The sequence below is a fragment of the Monodon monoceros genome, unplaced genomic scaffold (assembly GCF_005190385.1).
Source record: "Monodon monoceros isolate NGI ecotype Baffin Bay Population unplaced genomic scaffold, NGI_Narwhal_1 Super_Scaffold_13, whole genome shotgun sequence".
Lineage (NCBI taxonomy): Eukaryota > Metazoa > Chordata > Mammalia > Artiodactyla > Monodontidae > Monodon > Monodon monoceros.
Genome location: NW_021703769.1, coordinates 60,812,415 through 60,837,563, shown reverse-complemented (window position 1 = coordinate 60,837,563; position 25,149 = coordinate 60,812,415). Strand labels below are relative to the sequence as shown.

The following is a 25,149-nucleotide window of genomic DNA, read 5'->3' as shown; positions in this document are numbered from 1 at the left end:
CGAACCCGTGTCCCCTGCAGTGGCAGGTGGATTCTTAACCACTGTGCCACCAGGGAAGTCCCCAGGTACTAACATTTTAAAATAAGCACTCCTGCTTGTAGATGAAGGGTGCTGACTTGAAGTCCTCTACGGGTGAAGTTCATTCTCCAACTGAGAACAGGAACCAAATCTTGTAAGTCTCCTCATCCCAGGCCTACTGAAGGGAATTAAAGCGTTCCACTCATCCCACAGAAGTTTCCCTAGAAGACATACTACCAAGAACATCCGTAATTCTCGGAGTGGGAGGGCATTAATGTCACCGGTCAGGAGTACTCACACTAATAATGCTAATAGCCAGCGCCTGAGATAGTAGTTCCCCAGGCGTGGCATTCGGTGCTTTCCGTGGACTAACAGCATCCTCACAGTTGTATAATGTAGGGCTTCGTGAGTTTCAGTAGCTTGCTCAAGGTCATGTGGCCTCATCTCTACACAATGTCCAAGGATCAGAGTCCCTCACACGTGAAGGTCAGCACCTTGAGGAGGATAGGTTTGGGGACATTGTTTTGATGGTGCTTTTTGAAAAGAGATAACTTTTTTTTTTGGGGGGGGGGGGCTGCATTGGGTCTTCATTGCTGCGCATGGGCTTTCTCTAGTTGCGGCGAGCGGGGGCTACTCTTTGTTGCAGTGCGCAGGCTTCTCATTGCAGTGGCTTCTCTTGTTGTGGAGCACAAGCTCTAGGCGCACGGGCTTCAGTAGTTGTGGCTCACGGGCTCTAGAGCACAGGCTCAGTAGTTGTGGCACGCGGGCTTAGTGGCTCCACGGCATGTGGGATCTTTCTGGACCAGAGCTCGAACACATGTCCCCTGCATTGGCAGGCGGATTCTGAACCACTGTGCCACCAGGGAAGCCCGAAAGAGAGAACTTTTTATTAGTCACATTCTCATTAATAACGTGATAGTATTTTGACATCACATGTTTTACAAGTTGCCTTGCCATTGCTTAGAACTTCACCTTTCACAGTCTTCTCATAAGTTTCCACCTCCTCATGTGACGAGCGTTTAAAAACATATCTTGGATAGAAGTTAGTGTTTACACTGCAAGCGAATCTGCAGTTTCCCCAGCTTGGGGAAGAGGTAATAATAAATCATGCTTGCATTTCATGTTTAGCTCTGTTAGAACAAACAGACAAGACTCCCACATGGAGGGAAGCTAGATACACCAGTGGCATTGGAGTATTCTTGCTGCTTTTGTGACCTTCCAACAGCTTATAAGGACTACTTCGGCCCTTATTACATGCTTATTAAATAGTCTCCAAGATTCAAATGAACAGGTAGAGAAATATTGCTAAAGCTGGTGAAATTTTTAAAAATCAAATTAATATTTAGGCAGAAGATTAATCACAAGTAAGGTTACATTCAGAATTCAGTTGATAATTTGAGGTTTGTTTTTAAAATGATGTATACCATATCTCAAAACACATTATTTCTTTCGTAGCTCCTCAGTTAAAAAAGAAAACATGTCAAGCTAGTTTAGACGAGAGAAAATAGTGAGAGACTGGTGAGGGATGTGTGCTGTTTCCACCTGTTTGTCAGCTGTTTTTCTGTTCCGCAGCGGACAGGACATGGTGAGCATCCTCCAGTTAGTTCAGAATCTGATGCACGGAGATGAAGATGAGGAGCCCCAGAGTACCCGGTAATGGAGAACAGTTGGCAGCTTCTGTTTGAAAGTATATGTGTTCTTGATTTTGATAATGATTGCATTCTCACAAGTTGCTGCAGTAATAAGCTATATTTAATTCCTAGTTACGTGTGATATTAAAATGATGTTCAGTTTCTTCAGAGAGACATTGACATATTTTATATAATATATTTTGTAAAAGGAAGTCATTTATTAAAATCTTGTCGTTTTTATGGTCTTGTGTCTTAGGGAGGGGCTGGCACAGGGGCCAGAGAATAGCTGCTGTGTGCTTTTCTGTTTCTGACTGCTTCTGCTCCTGTGCTTCCGCCTCTGATTGCTGAGAAGTGCTGCAGCTGAATTCGTTGGTGGCAGGCCACTTTGTCTGTGAATCATCTGTTTATTTTATTTCTGTTTATGCATCTATCAAGCAATTTATTTAGTTTCATTTTCTGTTTAATAGTTTTAAATTTAATTTTTTTGGAGTAAGTAATTCATTCTTCCAGTTCAAATTTCAAAAGATAGAAAGGGTATATACACAAAGGCAATTTTCCTTCTTACCTCTGCCTCCCTACCTTGTTCTCCTTCCTAGAGATAAGTTGCCAGTTTCTTGTGTATTCGTCAGAGATACTTCATGTGTATGTACACCCAATTAAAATGTCTGTGCTCACCCCCTCCAGTACCTAAATACTATGCATGTTGTTCTGTGACTTGCTTTTTTCATTTATGTCTTGGAGTTCCTGGCATAGCAGTATACAAGGAGCTTTCTCCTTTAAGAGCTGTTTAGTGTTACTCTAAATGGATGAGCCATATTTTATTTAACTAGTCTCCTTTTCATGTTTTACTCTTACGAACATTCCTACAGCCAGTAACTCTGTACATGTGTCATTTCTCATAGAAGAAGTGTTTCTGTAGATTAAAGTCCTAGAAGTGGGATTGCTGGGCCAGATAAGTTTGTGCATTTGTAAATTTGACAGATATTGCCAAATTTCCCTTCGTGGAATTGTGCCAATTCACATTCCCACCCATAATGTGTGAGAGTACATCTTTCCCCACACCTTTGCCTGAAAGGGTATTAGCAGACTTAAGGATCGTTGCCAGTCTGATAGGTGAGAAATGATATTTCAGCATAGTTTTAGTTTGCATTTTTCTTATGAACCAGATTAAGTGTCTTTTTGTATGTTTTAAGACCCATTTATATTTCCTATTCTATGAACTGTCTCCTTTGCCCAGTATCCTGTCAATTTTTTTTTTCTTTTTACATTTATTCTTTATAAGGGAAATTAGTCCATCCACTTTAATAATATGTAAAACAATACCTAGTTCCCCTTGAATGTGCTGTGTTGTTATAAATAGCTATTTAATGCAGGGAATTGATCTTCGTCTGTTGATTATTAAATTTTCTGCACATTTTAGCTCTACTCTCCATAGTTCTTCAACTGGTATTTAATTTAAAAACCTTTTTTGGAGAAAATTATTCAAAAACAGTTTGTGTATTTAGTTGGTATTGAATAAAAAGGATATTTATCTCCTAGGACTTGAATTTAAAAAAAAAATTTCCCCCCAAACTATTAATACCTTATGCATTGAATTTTCTAAATGTATCTCAGTGTCTGCCTTCTAGGCCATTAAATGCATTTCAAGTCTGAGAGAAATTTCTGTGGAATAATGTGTCTCTGTGTTTTATTTATTTATGCTTTGACTAATACTTTTTTTTTAATCTAATAAATTTTGATTAACAGAATCCAGAATATTGGAGAACAGGGTCATATAGCTTTGTTGGGGCACAGTCTGGGAGCTTACATTTCAACTCTGGACAAAGAGAAGCTGAGAAAACTTACAACTAGGATACTTTCAGACACTACCTTATGGTTATGCAGAATTTTCAGGTAATAAGTTTTTGGTTTCTGGTAAAGACATTTATGTGTTGGGTATAGACTGTGAGAGATCTATTTTCTGGAGCTATGCTACCTGGGTTCAGCTCTGCCTCTTCCCTTTCCTCTTGGAAGCGTTGCTTAACCACTCCATGCCTCAGTTTCCTTATCTATGAAATGGGGATAGCCTTAATATCTATTTGATGACATTGTTGTGAGGATTAAATGAACTAATGAATTAATACATGTAAAGAGCTGAGAACATGAGCACATACATGTTGGATAATGTCCACAGTTACTTGTTCTTAAGATTCCTAATTGGCACATGTTGATAGAAGGTACAGCAGTGGAATAGGTTCAAGTATTTTTAATCAAAGTATTAGCTGTGCTTTAGTAAAAAGGAAATGCTGTCATAAGGAAGATGAGTATGTGTTATGAAATTGAAATTTGCTTTATACTGTGATAATATTGGCATTATTAAGGAATTCTAGCAGACTAAGGAGTCAGTAGAAGAAATGGGACCAATGGTATTTTGTGTTTATTTATGGAAAAGGAATGTTTACCTAATGTTGGAACATTTAACTTGGGAGACTTATTTTCAGATGCTGGGAAAGAGCTTGACTTGGCGAGAGTATGAATTTGCCTAACTGTATGGCAAAGGAGAAATTTTCTTCTGTTCTAATAAAAATCCAATACCTGTAACTGAAAATCTCTCTGTCCTTCTTTTTGGAGAATGAGAAGAATAAAATGTCCCAGGCAGATATTAGTGAAAGCAAAAGTTAGCCTGACTAGCATTTTTGACAGCTTTACTTAACTTTGGATGTTTTAGGGCTGAAACTACTAAGAACCATGTCTGCATTATCCAGTGCTGGCTTTATTGTAAAGTAAGCCAGTCCATGATCTTCAGCCTTTTTATATCTGAGGGATTCCCATTCTCTACTGGTTTTCATAGTTTCTGCTCTTTCTGGAGCTGGGTGTGGATGAGGGGTCATTGCCTCTGTTCTTTATAACCTTCAGCTGCAGTGAGGTGTCAGCCCACTGAGATGAGGGTGATTCCTATCTCCTTTCACTGAGATAGGAATTGAGAAAAGAATTACTTCCATGGTTATAAGACTGGGATATAATATCAGAGATAAGAACATAGTGACATATGGGTGTCTCTTAACAGGTATGAAAATGGCTGTGCTTATTTCCACGAAGAAGAAAGAGAAGGACTTGCAAAGATCTGTAGGCTTGCCATTCATTCCCGTTATGAAGACTTTGTGGTGGATGGGTTCAATGTGTTATATAACAAGATGCCTGTTATATATCTAAGTGCTGCTGCTAGGCCTGGCCTGGGCCAGTACCTCTGTAATCAGGTAATGTGGCATAAGGTGGATATTTTAAAGAAACGATGTTTTGTTCTGTCCTGGAAGTTTTTCTTTAGCTGCTGTTTTTTTCAAGTGAAAAGAAAGGTGATTTTCTTATAAGCTTGTTTTGTCATTATTATGTATAAATGTGTATTAATAAATTTAGATATATATATATATGTATTTTTTTTTTAGTTGCCCAAAGGCAACCACAGTCAACACGTTACTTTATTTCCTTTCAGACTTGGCTTAATCAGAGTGTATGTGTGTTTTTACATAGCTATAGCTGGCTTTTTTCACTTACTGTTATACAGGTTCATATCATGTTTTACCAGTTCTCCAAAGTAAAGTATGTTTTTAATATCTTCATAATATTCCTTCAAGTGAGTATATAGTATTTTAACTGTTTCCCTTTTGGGCAATTAGAGTGTTCGCATTCTTTTGCTTTTTATGACCATTTTGAGGAAGTGCTCTTTGTGTAGTGCTTTTATGGACATCTTTGTGCATGAAGCTTTTCTATACTTTGGGTTGTATTCCTCAGATGGATTTTCAGAGCCAGTCTAGAATTATTAGATCAAAGAGCATTACGTTTTTTTCTTTTTTTTTGCATTACCAGTTTTTAAAGTTCATGGTAGCCTGATTACGGGGCTACCTTGAGTCAACAACTTGTTAAGCCTCTTGGCCAAGAACGTTTTAAAGTAAAACCCATAGGATTGGAGGGGTTGTCTTTTGTAAGATGGAGGAGTCCAGGGAGATACATAGGGGAAACTCAGGGCTTAAGTTGATTCTGAGCTGTGGTCATTGGTGGCAAGAAATTATGTCCTCTTCTTGAGGGTGTACAAAATAAGGAGTTTTATAATATCTCTGTAGAAACATGAAACAAATTACTTATTGAGTACCTACTGTAGGCCAGGCTCTTATGGACCCAGAGCTGTCTTGGAACAGCAGTCCAATCTGCAAAAGATGTGTGAGAGTGTTCTGTTAAGTGGGAAAGGTAGGTGGCAGAATAGTCATGTGCATGTTTTAAAAAGTGTGTACATGCTTATATGCATATGTTTTTTATACCTAGAAAAATATATAAATATATATATTTTTGCCTAGCAATTATCTGCAAGGTTCTATACTAACCTATTAACAGTAGTAGATTGGTGGCTTATGGGGGGGATTTTCACTTTTAATTTCTATAATTTTTTATTGTGTGTTTTACTTGGGTTTCACTTTCATAATTTAAAAGAAAAATTCTTTAAGGGGATAAAGTGTGAATAAATTGCGTGTTAAATTTTTGGTCTTTAAATGCTTCCAAGTTTTAGTTATACAGAGCAATATGCTGCAAATGTTAAAAAAAATTCCTAAAACATATACTCCTTAAGGATTTGGAAGCTAAAAATGAGGAATATAAAATTTATTTGACAATTACTGTCTCCATAATGCTGACTTCATTTCTCTCAAGATATGTACATCTGCTAGTCCATATCTGTTGCTTTTTAGGAATGGGTGGACCCATAAATAAGATATTGTACTTTGAATGCCTTTAGCCGGTGTTATTTACCACTTATCTTGGAGGAAGGATTCTAAATTATCCCCCCAAATGCTCATATTAAGAGTTCCTAAGGAGAGAGAATATTTAAAAAGAATAATTGTGACTTAGAGCCACAATCTTTTGGGGACATAAGGGAATGGTGACAAAGATCTTTCTTGTAAAATTGCATGTTTCTTCTTGCAGCTTGGCTTGCCCTTCCCCTGCTTGTGTCGTGTACCCTGTAACACTATGTTTGGATCCCAGCATCAGATGGTGAGTTCTTTAGGTTTATAAAATAATAAAGAATTGTGTTTTGAAACCGTACCTTCCTTTAAACTGTAGTTCTATTTGCTGGCCTCCAGATAATTATTAGGTTATTCATGGATTGCTTAGATCTTCCTGTTGCATAATACATGCTGCCAGGTTTGAATGTCCAGGAAGATTGGCTGGCATAAAGGTGAGGAGCACCTGGCTCTTAAGGAGTCTTGTAATCACTGTATCACCTGTTTTAAGTAGAAACATGGAGTCCAATTAAGCCTCAGAAATTCCTTCTAAAGCTCATTCTTTCAAATGGTTATCACTGTTGCCTGGATTTATGAATGGGCAGATTTTGATTATTGTAATCCTTGGCATTGGATTCTGCTTATTTTTAGACATGCAAGTGATAAGCCTTTCCATACTGAGGTCAGAAGCAAAAGGGATAGGTTTTAGGGTTCTGCATCTCTTTTTTTTCTTTTTCTATTCTTTTTTTTTTTTTTTTGCCATACGCGGGCCTCTCACTGTTGTGACCTCTCCCGTTGCGGAGCACAGGCTCCGGACGCGCAGGCTCAGCAGCCATGGCTCACGGGCCCAGCCGCTCTGCGGAATGTGGGATCTTCCCGGACCGGGGCACGAACCCTTGTCCCCTGCATCGGCAGGTGGACTCCCAACCACTGCGCCACCAGGGAAGCCCTCTGCATTTCTTTTTCAAGGTAGTTAGATTTTCTGGTTCAGATACGTCAATGAGTAATATCAGAGATACATTTTTGGTTGTTTTTGGTGGGGGGGGTTTGAGAGAACATTTTTTTTTATTGTAAATGTTTAAAACTAGAGAAATGTTGGTTCTGTATGTCCAGTTTCTAACTTTAATCTCATTTAACTGATTTTTCTAGTTTTCAAGGAAAACGATTTTATTTTCACAACTATGATTGGAGAAAAAAGGAAAATTGTCAAGAAAAGAATTGCTCTGATAAATTTTGAGAGTCATCTGCTTCTTTTAGAAGTTATAATTTTTCAGTGTATACGCTTTTGTGTGGGTTGTCTCATGTTTTTGTGGTTTGTCTTTCAATCCCAGGACGTTGCCTTCCTGGAGAAACTGATTAAAGATGACATAGAACAAGGAAAACTGCCCCTGTTGCTTGTTGCAAATGCTGGTAGGTATCATGAACCTGAATCTTCCATTTTGGACATACAAGAAAGAGGCTAGATAGTTAGCCTAAAAGAGATCAAGTCTTAAGAATGTTTGTGTGCCACATGTTTAAGGAAGTCGGTATCAGCACTGTGGTGAGAATTACAGTACTAAAGTTTTAGCTCATTAGATTCCCTTAATTGTTGGTTTGTTTTGGGAGTTCTTGTTTGTGTGTATACTTTTTCATTTAGGTTGTGCTTCTCTATTCTTTCATATGCTTCCTCTCTAAATTGAATTTTTTTTTTTTTTTTTTTTGGCTGTGTTGGGTCTTCGTTGCTGCACGCAGGTTCTTCTCTAGTTGCAGGAAGCAGGGGCTATTCTTTGTTGCATGTGTGGGCTTCTCATTGTGGTGGCTTCTCGTTGCAGAGCACGGGCTCTAGGTGCACAGGCTTCAGTAGTTGTGGCATGTGGGCTCAGTAGTTGTGGCTCGCAGGCTCTAGAGCGCAGGCTTAGTAGTTGTGGTGCACGGGCTTAGTTGCTCCGTGGCATATATGGGATCTTCCTGGCCCAGGGCTCAAACCCGTGTTCCCTGCATTGGCAGGTGGATTCTTAACCACTGTGCCACCAGGGAAGCCCTAAATTAAATTCTTAAATGTCACATTTAAATGTCCACCTTTGAGACAGCTGGTCAGCTACCACTTTCTGCTGTGCTCACCACATTGTATTCAGCATTGTACTTGAAGCTCTAGATAGTGGAGTAAGGCAAGAAAAATAATTAAATGACATACATTTTGGAAAGGAAGAATAAACTGTCTTTATTTGCAGATGGCATGATTGTATAGGTAGAAAGTCCTAAGGAAACCACAAAGAACAGCCATTGGAACTAATAAGCAGATCTATCAAGCTTGCAATGAACAATTGAAATTTAAATGCCATTCATAATAGCATCAAGAAAAAAACCTTTATGGATAAATTTAACAAAATAAGGCAAGATATGTACACTGAAAACTACAGAATGTTGCTGAGAGAAATTCAAGAAGACCCAAATAAATGGAACAATATGGCATATGCATGGGTTGAAAGATGCAATATTATTAAGTCATATCTCCCCAAATTAACCTGTAGATTCAACTCAATTCTTATCAAAATCTCAGCAGACTTCCAATTTCTTATAGAAATTGATGAGCTGATTTTAAAATTTATATGGACATAAAAGGATCTAAGAAGAGACAAAATAATTGTGAAAAAGAACAACACTGGAAGACTTATCCTATCTGACTTTTAGACTTACTGTGCAGCTACAAATAAAAGAGTGTGAGATTGGGCTTCCCTGGTGGTGCAGTGGTTGAGAGTCCGCCTGCCGATGCAGGGGACACCGGTTCGTGCCCCAGTCCGGAAAGATCCCACGTGCTGCAGAGCGGCTGGGCCCGTGAGCCGTGGCCGCTGAGCCTGCGGGTCCGGAGCCTGTGCTCCGCAACCGGAAAAGCCACAGCAGTGAGAGGCCTGCGTACTGCCAAAAAAAAAAAAAAAGAAAAAGAAAATGGAAAGGCAAATAACAGACTGGGAGAAAATATTTGCAAAATATTTTTCTGACAAAAGACTATATCCAAAATATATAAGGAAGTTTTACAATTCAATATTTTGGAGGTAGACAGTACAGTTTTTAAAGTGAACAAGAGATTTGAGTAGAAACTTTGCCAAAGAAAATATATGAACGTATAAGCACTTGAAAAGATGCTTAGAGAAATGCAAAATAAAACCACAGTGAGCTACTACTATATATCTGTTAGAATGGAGAACATAAAAAAATACAATGCCAAACACTGGTGAGGATGCAGAGTAACGAACTATCCCTTCAGTTAGGGATGCAATATTCCTAACTGAAAACAACCCAGATGCCCTTCCCTTGATGAATGGATAAACAAATTGTAGTATAAACATATCATGGGATACTAAGCAATAAATGGAAATAACTACTGATCACACATATCAACACAGATGAATTTCAGAAGCATTCTAAGTGCCAAAATCCAAACATGAAAGAAGCTACATAGTATATGATCCGTTTATATGAAATTCTAGAAAGATAAAACTACAGTGACAGAAAACAGATCACAGTTTTCTGGGGCCAGTGAGGAGTAGAGAGAAGGGTGAAACTTCAGGGGGGATGAGGGAACTTTTGGTGTGATGGTGGTTGCACACTGTATTTGTCAGAATTCATTGAACCATACCCTTAAATGAGTGGATTCTATTGTATGTAAATTATACTTCAATCAGTAAAGCTAATTATTTAAAAAAATAATAAACAGAAAAAGCACATATCCACCTTGTTGCCAGCAGAAAAACTACCACTTCCTGTCTGCCTTAGTATATTGTATGTTTAAAAAGAAACATAGGGCTTCCCTGGTGGCGCAGTGGTTGAGAGTCCGCCTGCAGATTCAGGGGACACGGGTTCGTGTCCCGGTCTGGGAAGATCCCACATGCCGCGGAGCGGCTAGGCCTGTGAGCCATGGCCGCTGAGCCTGCGCGTCTGGAGCCTGTGCTCCGCAACGGGAGAGGCCACAACAGTGAGAGGCCCACGTACTGCAAAAAAAAAAAAAAGAAAGAAACATAACCAGTCTACTATCAATCACTTAATAGATGGGAGAGGCTGCAGTTTACACGTGATTGAGTGGTTTACCAGTGTGACTACATTGCCGTCACCAGAGTGCACGTCCCAGTGGTTAGCAAGCAGGCGTTGCCAAAAAAGGAAGGGAGCCTGAATGTGGTCCAGTCACTTAAACACGGCACAATGCTTTATGTTTTGATGGCTCATGTGACACAACCCATGTGTTGGCCTTTGATCTTGTTTCAACTAAACTAAATGTGTCATTTTAGTTTTTTTTTTTAATTTGAGACAAATTTGGGTGGGGGGAGGAGTGGAGTTGTCAGCCCTTTTCCTGGCATAACCCCTGCAAAAGAAGCACTTGTATTAGTTGTGTTTGTTGATGAGCGTTAGAAATCTTGTTAGGTGGGTTCTGCTAACTGGAAATTTAGGACAGTTGGGAGAATGTGTGACTGTGCATTTTACTAAAGGCTCTGTGAGGAGGATCTGCCCAGCAAAGCCTGCAGTGTAAACAGATCACCTAGGGAATGGGTTAAAGTGTGTAATATGTTTCAACTGACTTCAGAATGCTTTCTATATTGAAACAAAATACCTCTCGGAAATGCCCTGGTTGTCTAGTGGTTAGGATTCTGCGCTTTCACTGCCATGGCCTGGGTTCAATTCCTGGTCAGGGAACTGAGATCCCGCAAGCCGTGCAGTGCAGCAAAAAACAAAAAACAAAACAAACCAAAAAACCACAAAGGACCTCTAAAATTTGGTTAAAACAAACAAAACAAATTCATCTATGTATTTTTTATAGAGAGCACACCTAAATAAAAATAACCCAGAAAGTGATAAAAAGTAAGTGTGGAAAAGGGATATCTTGGGCAAATGCTAATGAAACACAAGTACTGTAGCAAGGTTGCTGTGAGATAAAATAGACTTCATATTAATAATAATTCATGACATCTACTCAGAGATATAACAGGTATGAATGCTTATGAATATAACTTTGAAATATATAAAGGAAAAGTTGATAGAATACAAGTATAAATTGACAAAACCACAATCTTGGTGGGAGACTTGAATATATTTCTCATGAAACAACAGATCAAGTAAATAGAAAATAAGTATATAGAGGATTTAAATAACACAGGTAACAAGTTTGACTTTATAGATACATATAGTGAACAATACACACTCTTCAAAACTTGAATAACCAGTTTGCAAAAGTTGATTTTAAGCCAGTCCACAAAGAAAAGCTCAATAAAACAGAGATACAATGTTACTTCTCTCATAGGGAGATAATGTATATAGAAACTTTTATCATGCTGCAAAGACTCAGAAAATATTTGTTTTAGTATCCTTTCTTGTGTGTTTTATCCTAGGAACTGCAGCAGTAGGGCACACAGATAAGATTGGGCGTTTGAAAGAGCTCTGTGAGCAGTACGGCATATGGCTCCACGTGAAAGGGTGAGTGGAGGGGAGTTTGGCTGCATGGTGGGCTGGCAGAGTGCCCAGGAGGAGCTCACTTTGTCGTCACATATATCACTAAGGGCTCTTTGGCTTGCAGATTACAAAATTACCCAAATTGGCTTAAGCAAGAAGTTTTATTGGCTCCCATAGCTAAGAAGACCAGTGTTAGGATTGGCCTTAGGCACCACGTCAGCCAGGTCACTTGGCTGAAGTTCCTCCATGGTGGTGGCTCCGTCTGTAGATAGCCTTTCGTGTTCTGGTGCAGAGTTGCTGCAGCAACTCCATCCGCCTTTCCAGGTGTGTGCAGAGGGTCAGACGTCCCAGCAGGAGTCTCATACTGAGCCAATTGCTGTGGCGAGGGAAATGTAACACTCTTAATAGTTTAGGTGATTTGTGAAGCTGTGGTCTCATAGAGGAGATTGGGGTGGCTTCCCAGAAGGCCATTGGACTGCTGCTAAGAGAAGAGAGGGGAGAGGATGCAGGGCAGCCCCAGTAGTCCATTTCCAGGACATCATACACGTACACGGTGCGTTGCTTTTTAATATTGTCCCTCTGGGAAAGAATGATGACTGGGAAATAATACTGGTATCTACCAAAGATATAAAATAATATAAAATAAGACACCCATTACACTAAGTAAGTAGATGTCACCCCCTGAAATACGTTTTGATTAAAATGCATTTTCCAGGTTTTCCTGAAAGTTGTATATGTACCACACTTTATGTTGCTGTTATAAAAGCTACCAACACAGCTGAAAGACATGTAAATGTCAGTGTGGAACAGCACAGCCCTTTTTAAAAAAATTTTTAAAATTTAAAGTGTGTACTTAGTGAATAAGCAGCAGTAAATAATTAGTTCTTAGGTCTGTGTTTTTTCTTCCAGTGTGAATCTGGCAACATTGGCTCTAGGTTATGTCTCCTCATCAGTGCTGGTATGTTGTTGATTTACTAAATACTGTGTTTTTAAGAAGGAATTTAACATCACTTAATGCCTGATGGCTTTTCACAGTTTTTATGAATGGAGAAAGGTGTTGGGTTTAGTGTATCCTGATAGTGTAACAAGAAGTTGTTCTCTCTGTGGTAGGCTGCAACCAAATGTGACAGCATGACGTTGACTCCAGGCCCATGGCTGGGTTTGCCAGCAGTTCCTGCTGTGACGCTTTATAAGCACGACGATCCTGCCTTGGTAAGCTTACTCCCACTGGGAGGGAGTGGGGAGTGGCTAATAATCATTGGGTCTGGGGGCAAAATACAGAAAAAGGAAAAAGTGAACATTTTCCTTAATGTTACCTCTGTGACTTTTTGTTTTTAAAAAATGTTTTTAACATAAATGAAACTATGCCATATATATTTTTCTATTTAGTCTCCCCATACTACCCCATGTGTATGAAAAACTTTTTATCACTGTGTAATATTCCATCACTTGAGTACCACAGTTATTTAATCATTCTCCATTTGTGAACTTTTAGGCTGTTTTCAAATTCTTGTTACTAAAATAATGAGCATCATTCTGTGTTTCAAATTATTCCTTAGACTGGGTTCCCAGAAGTGGAATTAATAATGAGTAAGAGTATTTTAAGGTTCTTGATCCACATTGTCTAAAAGGTTGTAACATGATATAGTTTTTAAAAGCATAGTGGTGGTTCTTGTTAGTGGATCAGTTAGTGAGAGGCACATGCAAAATAAGCTTTCATTGACTCTTCTTAAACAGTTAATACCTTGCTCGGGTGATAATGGCCAGGTGTTTGTGGATGCTCAGAACAGCCTTGGGAGGGGCCGCCTCTTGAATGGCTAAGAGCTCCAGCTCTGGGATGAAACCATTTGGATTCTCATCCTGGCTTTGCCACATCTTAGCCGTGAACCCTTAGACAAAGCAAGGTCTCTGAGCTAAGTTGCCTAGAATACTTACCTCATGGAGTTGTTTGATGATCAAATGAATAATGCAAGCCAAGTGCCTGCATAGCATCTGACACAAACCAAGTGCATAGTAAATGGTAACTAGTTAGTTCTGCTGTGTGATTTCATTGGCTTTGATTAATAAACCCATATTGGCTTTTTTAGACTTTAGTTGCCGGTCTTACATCAAATAAGCCAACAGACAAGCTCCGTGCCCTGCCACTGTGGCTGTCCTTACAATACTTGGGACTTGATGGGATTGTGGAGAGGATTAAGCATGCCTGTCAGCTGGTGAGTAGAAACCTGAAGTTCAAATGAGTCACAGATACTCCATGGCAAAAACAGAGACAGAAAAATGCTTCATTGATTTACCCTCCCCCCAATACCTTGTTGTCTGGATTTCCCATCTCATAAGCAAGCAGACTAATTTCCCTGCATATATAGGTTTCTTGTTCAAAGTTCTGGGAGAGACTGCTGGGGCTGTCCCAGCATTTGGGTCCATATGAAATCAGATTAAAATGAATGCCGGTGTCAGCATGGGGGAGAAAAGAAGTCCCAAGGTGACAGCGAAGAAGTGGAGAAGAATACAGAAGCCGGGATAAATGTTCCACTTGACTGACCGACTCTTGAGGGTAAAGAAATATGATGGTTGGGGGGAGTAAGGCTGGCATGGATATTTTTAACACCCACCGGCTTGGGCTCCCAAATTGCAAGGCTCTAGGGACAATTTTAATTCTCTGTTTGAGGTGTTCTAATTGTGAAAAATATATAATTATGTTGTAGTTTAGAAAGCAAAAAAAATGCCATATTTACACAGTTTGAGAGCTGAGTTCTACTTAAGTCTAAAGCATGACGTCACCTTTCTGTACCTCCAATTCCTCACCTGTAGAATAGGGGTGAGGATGTGATGGAAGGTTGTTATGAGGACTTAGTTCGTACATGTAAAGCTCTTACAGCAGCACCTAGTCATATAGTAAGGTATGCAGATAGTTTTAAAAATAAATCTTTGTTTTAAATGTGTTCTTGGAATGGACACTTCCTCATGTCATTTTTATATTTAAGAAAAATTAGTATTTTCATATTACTGTAGCAGGAGTCCTTTGGTTTATAATATTAGGATAGTTCATTTTAACATTAGTTTCTAATGAAATAGAAACATTCTAAATGAGTTTCATTTTTACATTAAGTAATATTAAGATTTATGTTCATTATGTTTACAGAAGCACCACATTTTTAAAAACATTTTCTCACTGGGCTGTTGGCTCACATCTTGAGGTTTGGTCCTTTGGAAGGAGAAGCCTTCATCGCCATGGTAACTAAGTCAGTTTGGGGAAGGTTTGGGCACTCCAGGGAGAGTTTTTCAATTCCCTTCAGTGTTTTTCAGTTCAATTCAATGGGGCGCAGGAAAATAATGATGACAATTAGCCACCAAACACTTGAGGTCACTGCAGCTCTGGCATCTTCCTGCCAGCAAACGCTCTGGCGGATCTCAAACCCTCCTGAGCACTTGACTCTGCTGCTGACTCACTGCTGCTAAATGCACATGTGAAAACCGCATGGAGGTTTAGCAGGTGTGGTCGCCCATGTCCAGTCCTGCCTTTGTAGTCCGCACCAGGTCACATGTTTCCTGAGAGCAAAAATCAGTGTCCTCCTTCTTTTCTTCCTCCTTCTCATCTTCGTCTTCGTGGGAAGCAGTTCCTGAGCATTTACTCAGTGCCAGGCGCTGTGCAGCACCGTGGATGCAGGCTCTCACTTGGTCCCTACAGCTTCCCCAGAATATAAGGTCCACTGATAACATATTAAGAATTAGTTTTCATGAGGGGTTTTCCTGTGTCCAACACTCAAATAAACATCTGTTGAATTAATGACCCCCAGGCCATGCAGTATATGTTATTTTGTCCCCACATTAGTGATGAGAGAGCTGGGATTGAGATATTAACGATGATGACAGTCGTCATCACTTATGTAATGCATGCCACGTCCTAGACACCTAACGTATATCAACTTGTGGAGGATAGATACTGTCACCCCACTATGTAGTTGAGGGAATGGAAGCACAGAGAGGCTGAAAAACTTGTCCAAGGTCATAGCTAGTAAGTGGCAGATAAGTAATATACCCACAGTCCCACAGGTGGTAAGGGGCAGAGCCAGGTTTTGAACCCAGATGTGGTTATTCCAGACCCTACGCTCCTGACCAGCTCTTAACGGTGCTGTGCACTCTCATTTACCTTTGCTCTTCCTCCCAATATCAATACTGTGCTTTGCACACATTTGCACTCGGTAGTTTTGTTTTGTTTTTTTTCTGTTTCTGTTTTTGTTTTTTAACATTTTCTTGGCCACGCCATGTGGTATGTGGAATCTTAGTTCCTGACCAGGGATTGAACCCACACCCCTTGCATTGGAAGCACAGAGTCTTAACCACTGGACCACCAGGGAAGCCCCTGGTTTTTTGTTTTTTGTTTTTGTTTTTGAGGTATAATTGACATATAACATTATATTTGTTTCAGGAGTACATCATAATGATTTGATATTTGTATGCATTGTGAAATGATCACTGCAATACGTCTAGTTAACATCCATCACCACACATAGTTACAAAAAATTTTCTTTTCTTGTGATAAAGACCTTTAAGATTTATTCTCTTAGCAACTTTCAAACATGCAATACAGTATTAAAGTTACTACAGGGGCTTCCCTGGTGGCGCAGTGGTTGAGAGTCCGCCTGCCGATGCAGGGGACACGGGTTTGTGCCCCGGTCCGGGAGGATCCCACATGCCGTGGAGCGGCTGGGCCCGTGGGCCATGGCCGCTGGGCCTGCGCGTCCGGAGCCTGTGCTCCGCAACGGGAGAGGCCACAGCGGTGAGAGGCCCCGCGTACTGCCAAAAAAAAAAAAGTTACTACAGTATTGGGAATTCCCTGGTATTCCAGTGGTTAGGCCTTCGCGCTTCTACTGCTGGGCCCCGGTTTCAGTCCCTGGTCGGGGAACTAAGATCCTGCAAGCAGCAAGTTGTGGCCAAAAAAAAAAACAGTTACTACAGTATTATTGACTATATTCCCCGTGACTCATTTTTAATAACTGCTGTTTGTACCTTTTGATCCCTTTCACCCACCCACTGCCAGCCCCTGCCTCTAGCAACCACCAGTCTTCTCTGTAGCTATGAGCTTTGTTTTGTTTCGTTTTAGATTTCATATGTAAGTGAGATCATATGGTATTTGTCTTTGTCTGAATTATTTCACTTAGCATAATGCCCTTAAGGTCTACCCATGTTGTTGCAAATGACAAGATTTCATTCTTTTTTATGGCTGATTATTTTCCATTGTGTGTGTGTTTGTGTGTGTGTGTGTGTGTGTGTGTGTGTGTGTGTGTGTGTGTATCCCATCTCCTTTATCCATTCACCCTTTGATGGACACTTAAGTTGTTTCCGTATCTTGGTGATCATAAATAATGCTGCAGTGAACATATCTTGTCGAATTAGCGTTTTCATGTTCTTCAGTTCAGATAACCCACGTGGACTTGCTGGATCATATGGTGGTTCTATTTTTAATTTTTTGCAGAAGCTCCATATGTTTTCCACAGTGGCTGCACCAATTTACATTCCAACCAACAGTTCACAAGCATTCCTTTTTCTCCACATTCTTGTGAACACTTGTCATTTCTTGTCTTTTTGATGACAGCCATTCTAACAGTTGTGAGGTGATGTCTCATTGTGCTTTTGATTTGCATTTCCCTGATGATTAGCGAAGTTGAGCATCTTTACATGTGCCTGTTGTCCATCTCTATGTCTGGAAAAATGTCTATTCAGATCTTCTGCCCATTTTTTAATTGGATTGTTTGGTTTTTTGCTGTTGAATTGTATGAGTTATTTGTATATTTTGGATATTAACCCCTTATCAAATAAATGATTTGCAAATATTTTCTCCCATTTCATAGGTTCCCTTTTCATTTTGTTGATTATTTCCTTTGCTGTGCAGAAGCTTTTTAGTCTGACATAGTCTGCTTCTTTAATTTTGCTTTTGTTGCTTGCACTCAGTAGTTTTTGAATCAATGAATGACCTATATTGCTAATATGATAAATTCACATATGTCTCATTAGAAAAAGCTTTTCTGGAACCACTAAATGTAACTTTTAACTGAAATATTGGGGAATATTTGCAGATGTTTAAATGCAAAAATTGGCAGCTGAAATTAGAAATCATCAAGTTGCAGGGGGCTTTATCTGCCTGAGATCCTTGTTTGCAGACCTGCAAAGACCCTCATAAAAACCGCTTCTGGGCTTCCCTGGTGGCGCAGTGGTTGAGAGTCTGCCTGCCGATGCAGGGGACATGGGTTCATGCCCTGGTCCGGGAAGATCCCACATGCCGCAGAGCGGCTAGGCCTATGAGCCATGGCCGCTGAGCCTGCACATCCGGAGCCTGTGCTCCGCAACAGGAGAGGCCACAACAGTGAGAGGCCCGCGTACCGAAAAAAAAAACAAAAACAAAAAAAACGCTTCTCAATATGAAATTACGTAAGCTGTTTTTCTGTCATTTGCAGAGTCAGCGATTGCAAGAAAGTTTGAAGAAAGTGAACCACGTCAAAATCTTGGTATAGTATATAATTTGATCTGTTTTTTGAAGTAAATAACTCTTAATTTCAGTGAGTTAGAATGATTTTCTCCAGGTTTGATGCATGTCCATGGAATTGTGGCAGCTCCAGTAAAACCACATTCTTTGGGAGAGAGTCATGCATGTACTGATGACCTAATTCTGCGGTTAGCAGAAAGCCTAGAAATTTGCCCCATATGCTGTTTGAACCCATACAGTGCTTTTCATATAATCCATTTGCAGTTTTTATTCTGTTAAAATTTAGCATTGCACAAAGATGTAATAAGCACCATTGATTTCACCTGCCCAAGGATTTTTAGAACACCCATTTTCCTGAAGTGAAAAATCATTTTGTCTGTGAGTGCTTTGAGCTACTCTTTCTGAAACCCTTTGACCCCAGAGTTGGCATTTGCATGAAGGGGAATAAGGCAGAGAAAAGGGGGCGGCCCTGCTCCTCTTGCCCTGGTAATCTTCCTGAAAGATACCACCATCTGTCAGAGATTGTGCCCTAAGGCTGGTAACTAGACAAGTAGATGAGGATTTAGGCGGTCTGATAACCAAGTATCAGTTCACGTTTGAATGTTTTCATCTTTTGCTTCATTGTATTTTAGGATTTCAGAAAATATGTAGATCAGATTCTAATTTAAACAGGGTCACTGGTGTTTCTTTTGACAATTCTGCAGGATACAGTTAAGTTTAAAACGAATGTTTGAGTTTATTTGGGGTTCAGGTGAGTGCAGTTTATTTCCACTTTAGTACACAGTTCGGTTTAAGTGCGTGAATGGGGGCTGCTCGCATTGCCTTCTGAGTAGGAGCTTGGAGCTACTCAGCTGACCTGAGGTGACTCAAGTCCTAGCCTGGAAGAGGACAGTGGCCCCTCCGGAGAAGCAGAGGGATGAATGTAAGTCAGGAGACTTGGGTTCCAATTTCAGCAGTACCACTGGGGCCCTGTGACACTGACTCATTCTGTTAACCTCCTAAGCCTGTGCGCTCAGCTGTCGGTGAAGGTATGTTGGTTGGATGCCCTTGACTGCAAACAGAGACCTAAATTATGGACTAGAATGAGTGCGCTGGTGGGGTGAAGGCAGTGCTGGGCCTGTGTACTTCCTGTCCCGCCCTTGCTGAGCCCTCTGGGGCTCCTCTTCATGTCCTCTCCTTCCTCATTCTCCTCCAAGCAGGGAGGAGCTGATGATGCTAATTGATCTCCAGTTGGTTTGGAACATCTTTGTAAGGCCACATATGGTCCAGGCATAACCCTGCTCCCTCCCTCCCTCCAGTGGCTGCTTTACTCAGTAGGGGGCACAGTAACTGGCAGACACCATGAGGCATTGTGGCCTGTCGGTAATCCACCACCACCACCATCATCACAGATGCTGTTTCTGAAATGCTTGCTGTGTAGCATACGTGGTACTAAGTCCCTTACATGCCTGTTTCATTTAACCCTCACAAGTCTCCTTTGTACATGCTGTTCCCTGTACCTGAAAACACTGTTCCCCCTAATTCTTCTCATTACTGATTTCTTATCCATCAGATCTTAGTTCAAATATCACCTCTTGAGAGAGGCCTTCCCTGAGCCCCGACCCTACCTAGAGTAACACCCACCACCTTCCATCACTCTCTGGGCTCTGGGTTTTTTCCTTCATTGAACTTATTACTACCTGAAATCGTGGTCTATATTTGTTTGTTGTCTGTTTTTCCCCTGAAGAAGCCTTGTAAAGGCAAGGACTTTTGCCTGTTTTTTCATGGTTTTATGTCCTGTGCCAAGTATGATACTTGGCATACAGTAGGCACGCGAGTGTGAATAAATATATAGAATCTGTTAATTGGATGCAGTGTTTATTCCCTTTTTACTAGTGAGGAAACTAAGGCACAGATAGGTTGAGTGCGTGCCCAGGCTGCCCAGCGAGGCAGTGGTAGAGCTGGGATGCACACTCAGTGCCTGCGAACTTAGTCAGTGGACCATCCCTCTGAGGTCAGTTACAGGAGAATGAATTCCTCCTGCCTCAGGCTCGTTATGAGGGGGTATATCAGATAATGCATGGGAAAGCAAAATGAAGGCTGTCAGGCGCCGTAAGATAGAAGTAATTATTAAGTGTCTTTTGCTCCTCACCACGGTATTAGTCTAGTGCTTTCATAGGTACTGACTCCGGAATCCTCACAGTAAGTCTCTGGGGTAGAGTAGCGTTATCTCCATTTCTGTGGCTCAGATGAGTCGTGTGTCCAGAGTCCCAGAACTAGTATGTGGCAAAGCCAGGACTTGACTCCAGGTTATCACAGAAGAGCTTCTCTGCTGCTCAGCCACTCCCTTCTCCAGGCGTCCATGGCCGCCTTCCTTCCCACCTGGATGGCCCTTCAGGAGCCTCTCCCATCCCAGAAGCACAGGCCCACTGCCCCAGCTCACTGCCTCCAGCACCAAGGCCTTTTCCAGGGCCCGGGGTGGTGCTTGTGCCCCGCTTTATCAGTGCCCAATTCAGTCTCCTCTGCAGCTGCATTCTGATAAGGCTGTTGTTTCACAGGACACTTATCCAGCACATGGAGTAGACTCTAAAGTCAGCATGTGAGGGGAAACTCTAATATTGTCACTCTTACACCTGAAAATTCCAGAATGCCTCTGGGGGGCAGTTAACATGGTTTCGTGTTTACGTCTCTGCTGGCTTTTGAGACTTTCCTGGTCCTTAGTGTACTGCCACTTTCACCATGGTGTATCTAAGTAAGGATTTTTTTCTTTTTTTAATCTTGCTTGGGACTTGTGCTAATTGAACCTGAGGATTCTTTTATTTAATCCTGTAAAATTCATTTTTTCAGCTATGACCTCTTTCTCTTTCTCTTTCTCTTCTGGAACACCAGTGAGCTGCATATTGAACCTTGTCATCCCACCTTCCATCAGTCTCTTGGATGCCTCCATCTCTTTGCTGCTTTCTAGTGTAGCCCTTCAGATCCTTCTTGGAGTTCAGTAATTTGCTCTGGAGCTGCATCTAATCTGCCATTTAACCTATTCACTGCGTTTTAACTTTCAGTGACCTCTTTTTCATTTCAGGATATTCTCTTTAGTTCTTTTTCAAGTTATTCTGTTTTATAAGCATCTTTAAAAAAAAAAAAGATTTCTGGTCCTTCGTTTCTGTTTAAACACAGTGATCGACGTCTGTCCTGATGGTTGTTTCAGTGGCTCGGTTCTTGGGGCCACAAATTGTCCTCTCAGCTGTGTCTGCTGACTCTTGCTCCCTGTGTGTGTTGTAATTTTTCTGTTATGAGCTAGATTTTTTTTTCTTCTGTGACTGGCCTAGGTCCATTTATTTATGTTGGTTTCACAGCTTTAGGAGTCTTACACTACAGAGGACATCACACCCAGGTGTAGAGCACGCCTGACATTTTGATTTCTTGTGAGAGAATTTTTTCTCTCTCTACAGAGCATCAGGCAGAGTTAAGCTTTCTTACTGATCAGTGGGTGGAGTTTTTCTCTCTTTTCATGAAGAATGTTTTTCAAGGGTCCTGGCTTTATGTAAACTCAGCACTATCCCTCACATGGGTTTCAAACCCATGACCTTAGACATTAAAGCGAAGTTCCAGGCTCCATCCGTGCTCCTCTCCCCCCAGCCCCTGCAGCTCAGCTTACACTATTCTTTCTGTTTTCTCTTCTTTCTGGATTCACCTTTTTTTGTGAGCCTAGCAATGATTTGAACTTCTTTTGGTTATTGGTGACATTTAATCAAGCATTTCAGGTATTTAGAATTGATGACTTAAATATTAGCTTGGTCTACCATGTTGCTGGAACCAGAATTCTATGTATATAACCCTGTACAGGATTTCTTGTGCAGGCTGACATTTGAGACCACTGAGCTCAAAGAAATAAGAAACAAAAGACTATAAGTCTTGGCACTCAAGTCATTCTGCCTTATCCTAACTGAGAATAGGGGAATGGGTGTAGAATTTTGTCACTTTGTTCCTCTTTACTTATTGGGCTTACTCCGTTCTATATAAATATTAAACCCCTCTAACTTTAAAGGTATTAATAGATTTATTTGTTTATGTGAAAGTTAAAGGAGATAGTACCTATGAAAGCACAGGAATTGGCTCAATAAATGGCAGATTTGAATGTTCCTCTTGCTTGATCTGAATCACATCCACTGTCCCTTTGAAAAGCTTAGTAGAGAAGATCTTGCACCAGCTACTTCCTGTCTCTCCGGTTAGCACATCCTGTTGTGGCCCTACGAGTGAGCCATCACTGGCAGAGCCTTGGGAAATGGTTTCGAGACGAGAATTGTAGTACTGGAATTGTTAAATGCTTAGAGATCCTCTCTCCCTTCTCCCGCCTCCCCCCACTTCAAATACCACAGTCTGTCAAGGGCATTGCCGCTCCCTTTGTGTCCTGACCCCACGGGAAAGCTGACGGCTCACTGTACATTCGTTCAGTGGAGAACATGGACCTAGTGCTGTGCAATCTTAATGCAGTGGACGTCTTCAGCTGTTATGAAATCTGTTAGTGAAGATAGTTGTCTGATGCCTGTCCCGAGTATAAGTACCGCTTCAATGATTTAGAAAAACGTAGCTTCAGTTCTAGACTGTGGTTATCCACATTGCCAGCAGGACTTGCATCCTGCCCAGAGAGTTTTACAGGGTGAGTAGAAAAAGCTCCAGTCAGTCCTGCTTGAGGTGGCGTCACTTCTGGATTCTTGAAAGCTCGGACGCTCGACAGTGATTCTAGTGCCACTTTTTCCTTGCCTTTTTTTAATCTTTCACGTTAGACCCATGTTTATCCATAATTATTAAAATTTCCTCCCACTTTTTATTTTCAAGGTATCAGTGTCAGATGTTACGATTCAGCCATGTATTCTCGGGACTGGCTTATAATTATGTCTTAAGAATTTTACTAAACCATTGATTTTTGTTTCTCTAGCAAATGAAATTAACCTTTGAACTTTTTTATGTGGTTTTTTGTTGGTGGTGGTGGGGTGTGTGTGTGTGTGCGTGTGTTTTTCGGCTTGCAGGAAGTTAGTTCCCCGACCCGGGGTTGAACCCAGGCCCAGGCAGTGGAAGCACCGAGTCCTAACCACTGGACCACCAGGGAATTCCCTTTATGTGTTTAAGTGCCAATGTCTGTAGCCTATTTTCCAAGCTCACTGATTGATTTTGTAGGTGTTTGAAATTTACTGTTACTTGGTAATAATCAGATTCCATCTTTTAGGTGGAGGATGAGCTCAGTTCGCCAGTGGTGGTGTTCAGATTTTTCCAGGAGTTACCAGGCTCAGGTAGGTGATTTTAAAAAGGGGGTTATTTTTCTCTCTGTGTTTAAGGGCTTTGAATTTTAAACCACTTCAAGTTAACTAAATAATCCAAAATATTTTGATTGCTAGAATCTTATCATCATTTCAAAAAAAACTGAATAATGTTCACAAGAACTCCAGACCTATTTGCCTTAGCATTTTCCTGACAGTTTCCTGTGATTAAAACCAGTGTTTTCCAAACACCAGTCCCTGGACTAGTGCTGGAATGGATGAGAGAGAGTCCCTTGAAAATAGAGCTGGGGGCCCTCCTTCCTGAGTATTTTGACTCAGTAAGCTGGATCTAGGAATCTCTATCTTTAAAGAACGTCCCAAGTGCCCCCTACCCAGTCCAGGGCTCTGTTATCTTTCACCTGACAGCCACGGTCCCCTCTCACCTGACCTCTCACTTCCATACATTCCACACGCTCCATTCCGGGCCGCTCTCCACATCCTGCCACCTCCCTGCCCAGAAGCCTGCGTACCTTCCGTTCCAGATGGAAGGCCTGCGGGTCCTAGCCCTTGCCTTCCCCTCCGACTTCCTCTTCCTGCTCACTGTTCTTCAGTCAGACTGGTCTTCTCTGAGTCTCTAGAACACTCCACCGTCTCCTAGAGCAGGACCTCTGCACTGCTGTCCCCCTCGCTCTCGCTCTTCTGGCTCCTTCTCACCATTCAGGTCCCTGCAGCGTCCACCTCCTCATGGAGGCCCTCCCTGCCTGTCCTGTCCAAGGTGACTCCCTCACATTATATCAGAGCTCCCGCCTTCTTTCAAGGCCCTAACAACAATGTATGGTGATTTCATTTCATTTCCTTATGCTACTTCTTCAATAGAAGGTAAGCACCACCCTGACAAAAACCTTGTCTGCCTCATATCATAACCCCGTGCCCAGCACAGTGCCTGGCACAAGCAGGCACCTCAACCATTTAACAAAAGGAAGCCAGTTGTGTTCTGAGGCCTGCTGTGCTGCTGGGTCTCTGACTTCCCTGCACGGTGCTCAGTGCTGGTAGACTGGTTGGTAACTTATAATTTTATGCTTTGATTTTCCCTCAAAATTCCTTGAAAGAAAAACTTTTTAAATGAAATTAAGAATTCTATTTGTGAGAATATATTCAATTGTATTTTTCATGAGAAAAAAAAGTGAAAGCTTTAAACCCTCTGTAACATATATATTTTTTAAAAATTTTAATTGTGGTTAAAAAAACATAAATTTACCACCTTAACCATTTTAAAGTGTACAGTTCAATAGTGTTAAATATATTCACATCATTGGACAACAGCTCTCCAGAATTTTTTCGTCTTGCAAAACTGAAACTTCATACCCATTAAACACTAACTCCCATTCCCCCTTCCCCCCAGCCCCTGGCACCCACCATTCTACTCTCTGTCTCTCTGAATTAGACAGCTTTACTTCATGTAAGTGGAATCATACAGTGTTTGTCTTTTTGTGGCCGGCTTATTTCATTTAGCATAACACCTTCAGGGTACGTTATGTTGAGCATGTGACAGACTTTCCTTACTTCTTACGGCTGTATGTACTCCGTTGTATGTATGTGCCATTTTGTTCATTCAT

At 41.0% G+C, this 25,149-nt stretch overlaps 1 protein-coding gene across 2 annotated transcripts in view; it reads left to right on the top strand.

Annotated features, from left to right (window-relative positions):
- Positions 1-25,149, top strand: part of PDXDC1 (pyridoxal dependent decarboxylase domain containing 1) — a 50,226-nt gene that overhangs the window by 14,667 nt on the left and 10,410 nt on the right. The window contains exons 4-14 of one of the 2 annotated variants that reach the window (XM_029220033.1): positions 1,591-1,671; positions 3,396-3,542; positions 4,696-4,885; positions 6,600-6,668; positions 7,729-7,807; positions 11,755-11,839; positions 12,725-12,773; positions 12,926-13,027; positions 13,903-14,028; positions 18,271-18,321; positions 23,503-23,566. In XM_029220033.1, the coding sequence (XP_029075866.1) occupies positions 1,591-1,671; positions 3,396-3,542; positions 4,696-4,885; positions 6,600-6,668; positions 7,729-7,807; positions 11,755-11,839; positions 12,725-12,773; positions 12,926-13,027; positions 13,903-14,028; positions 18,271-18,321; positions 23,503-23,566 (1,043 nt within the window). The remainder of the gene's footprint in view (positions 1-1,590; positions 1,672-3,395; positions 3,543-4,695; positions 4,886-6,599; positions 6,669-7,728; positions 7,808-11,754; positions 11,840-12,724; positions 12,774-12,925; positions 13,028-13,902; positions 14,029-18,270; positions 18,322-23,502; positions 23,567-25,149) is intronic. The other variant, XM_029220034.1, reaches the window with a different exon arrangement.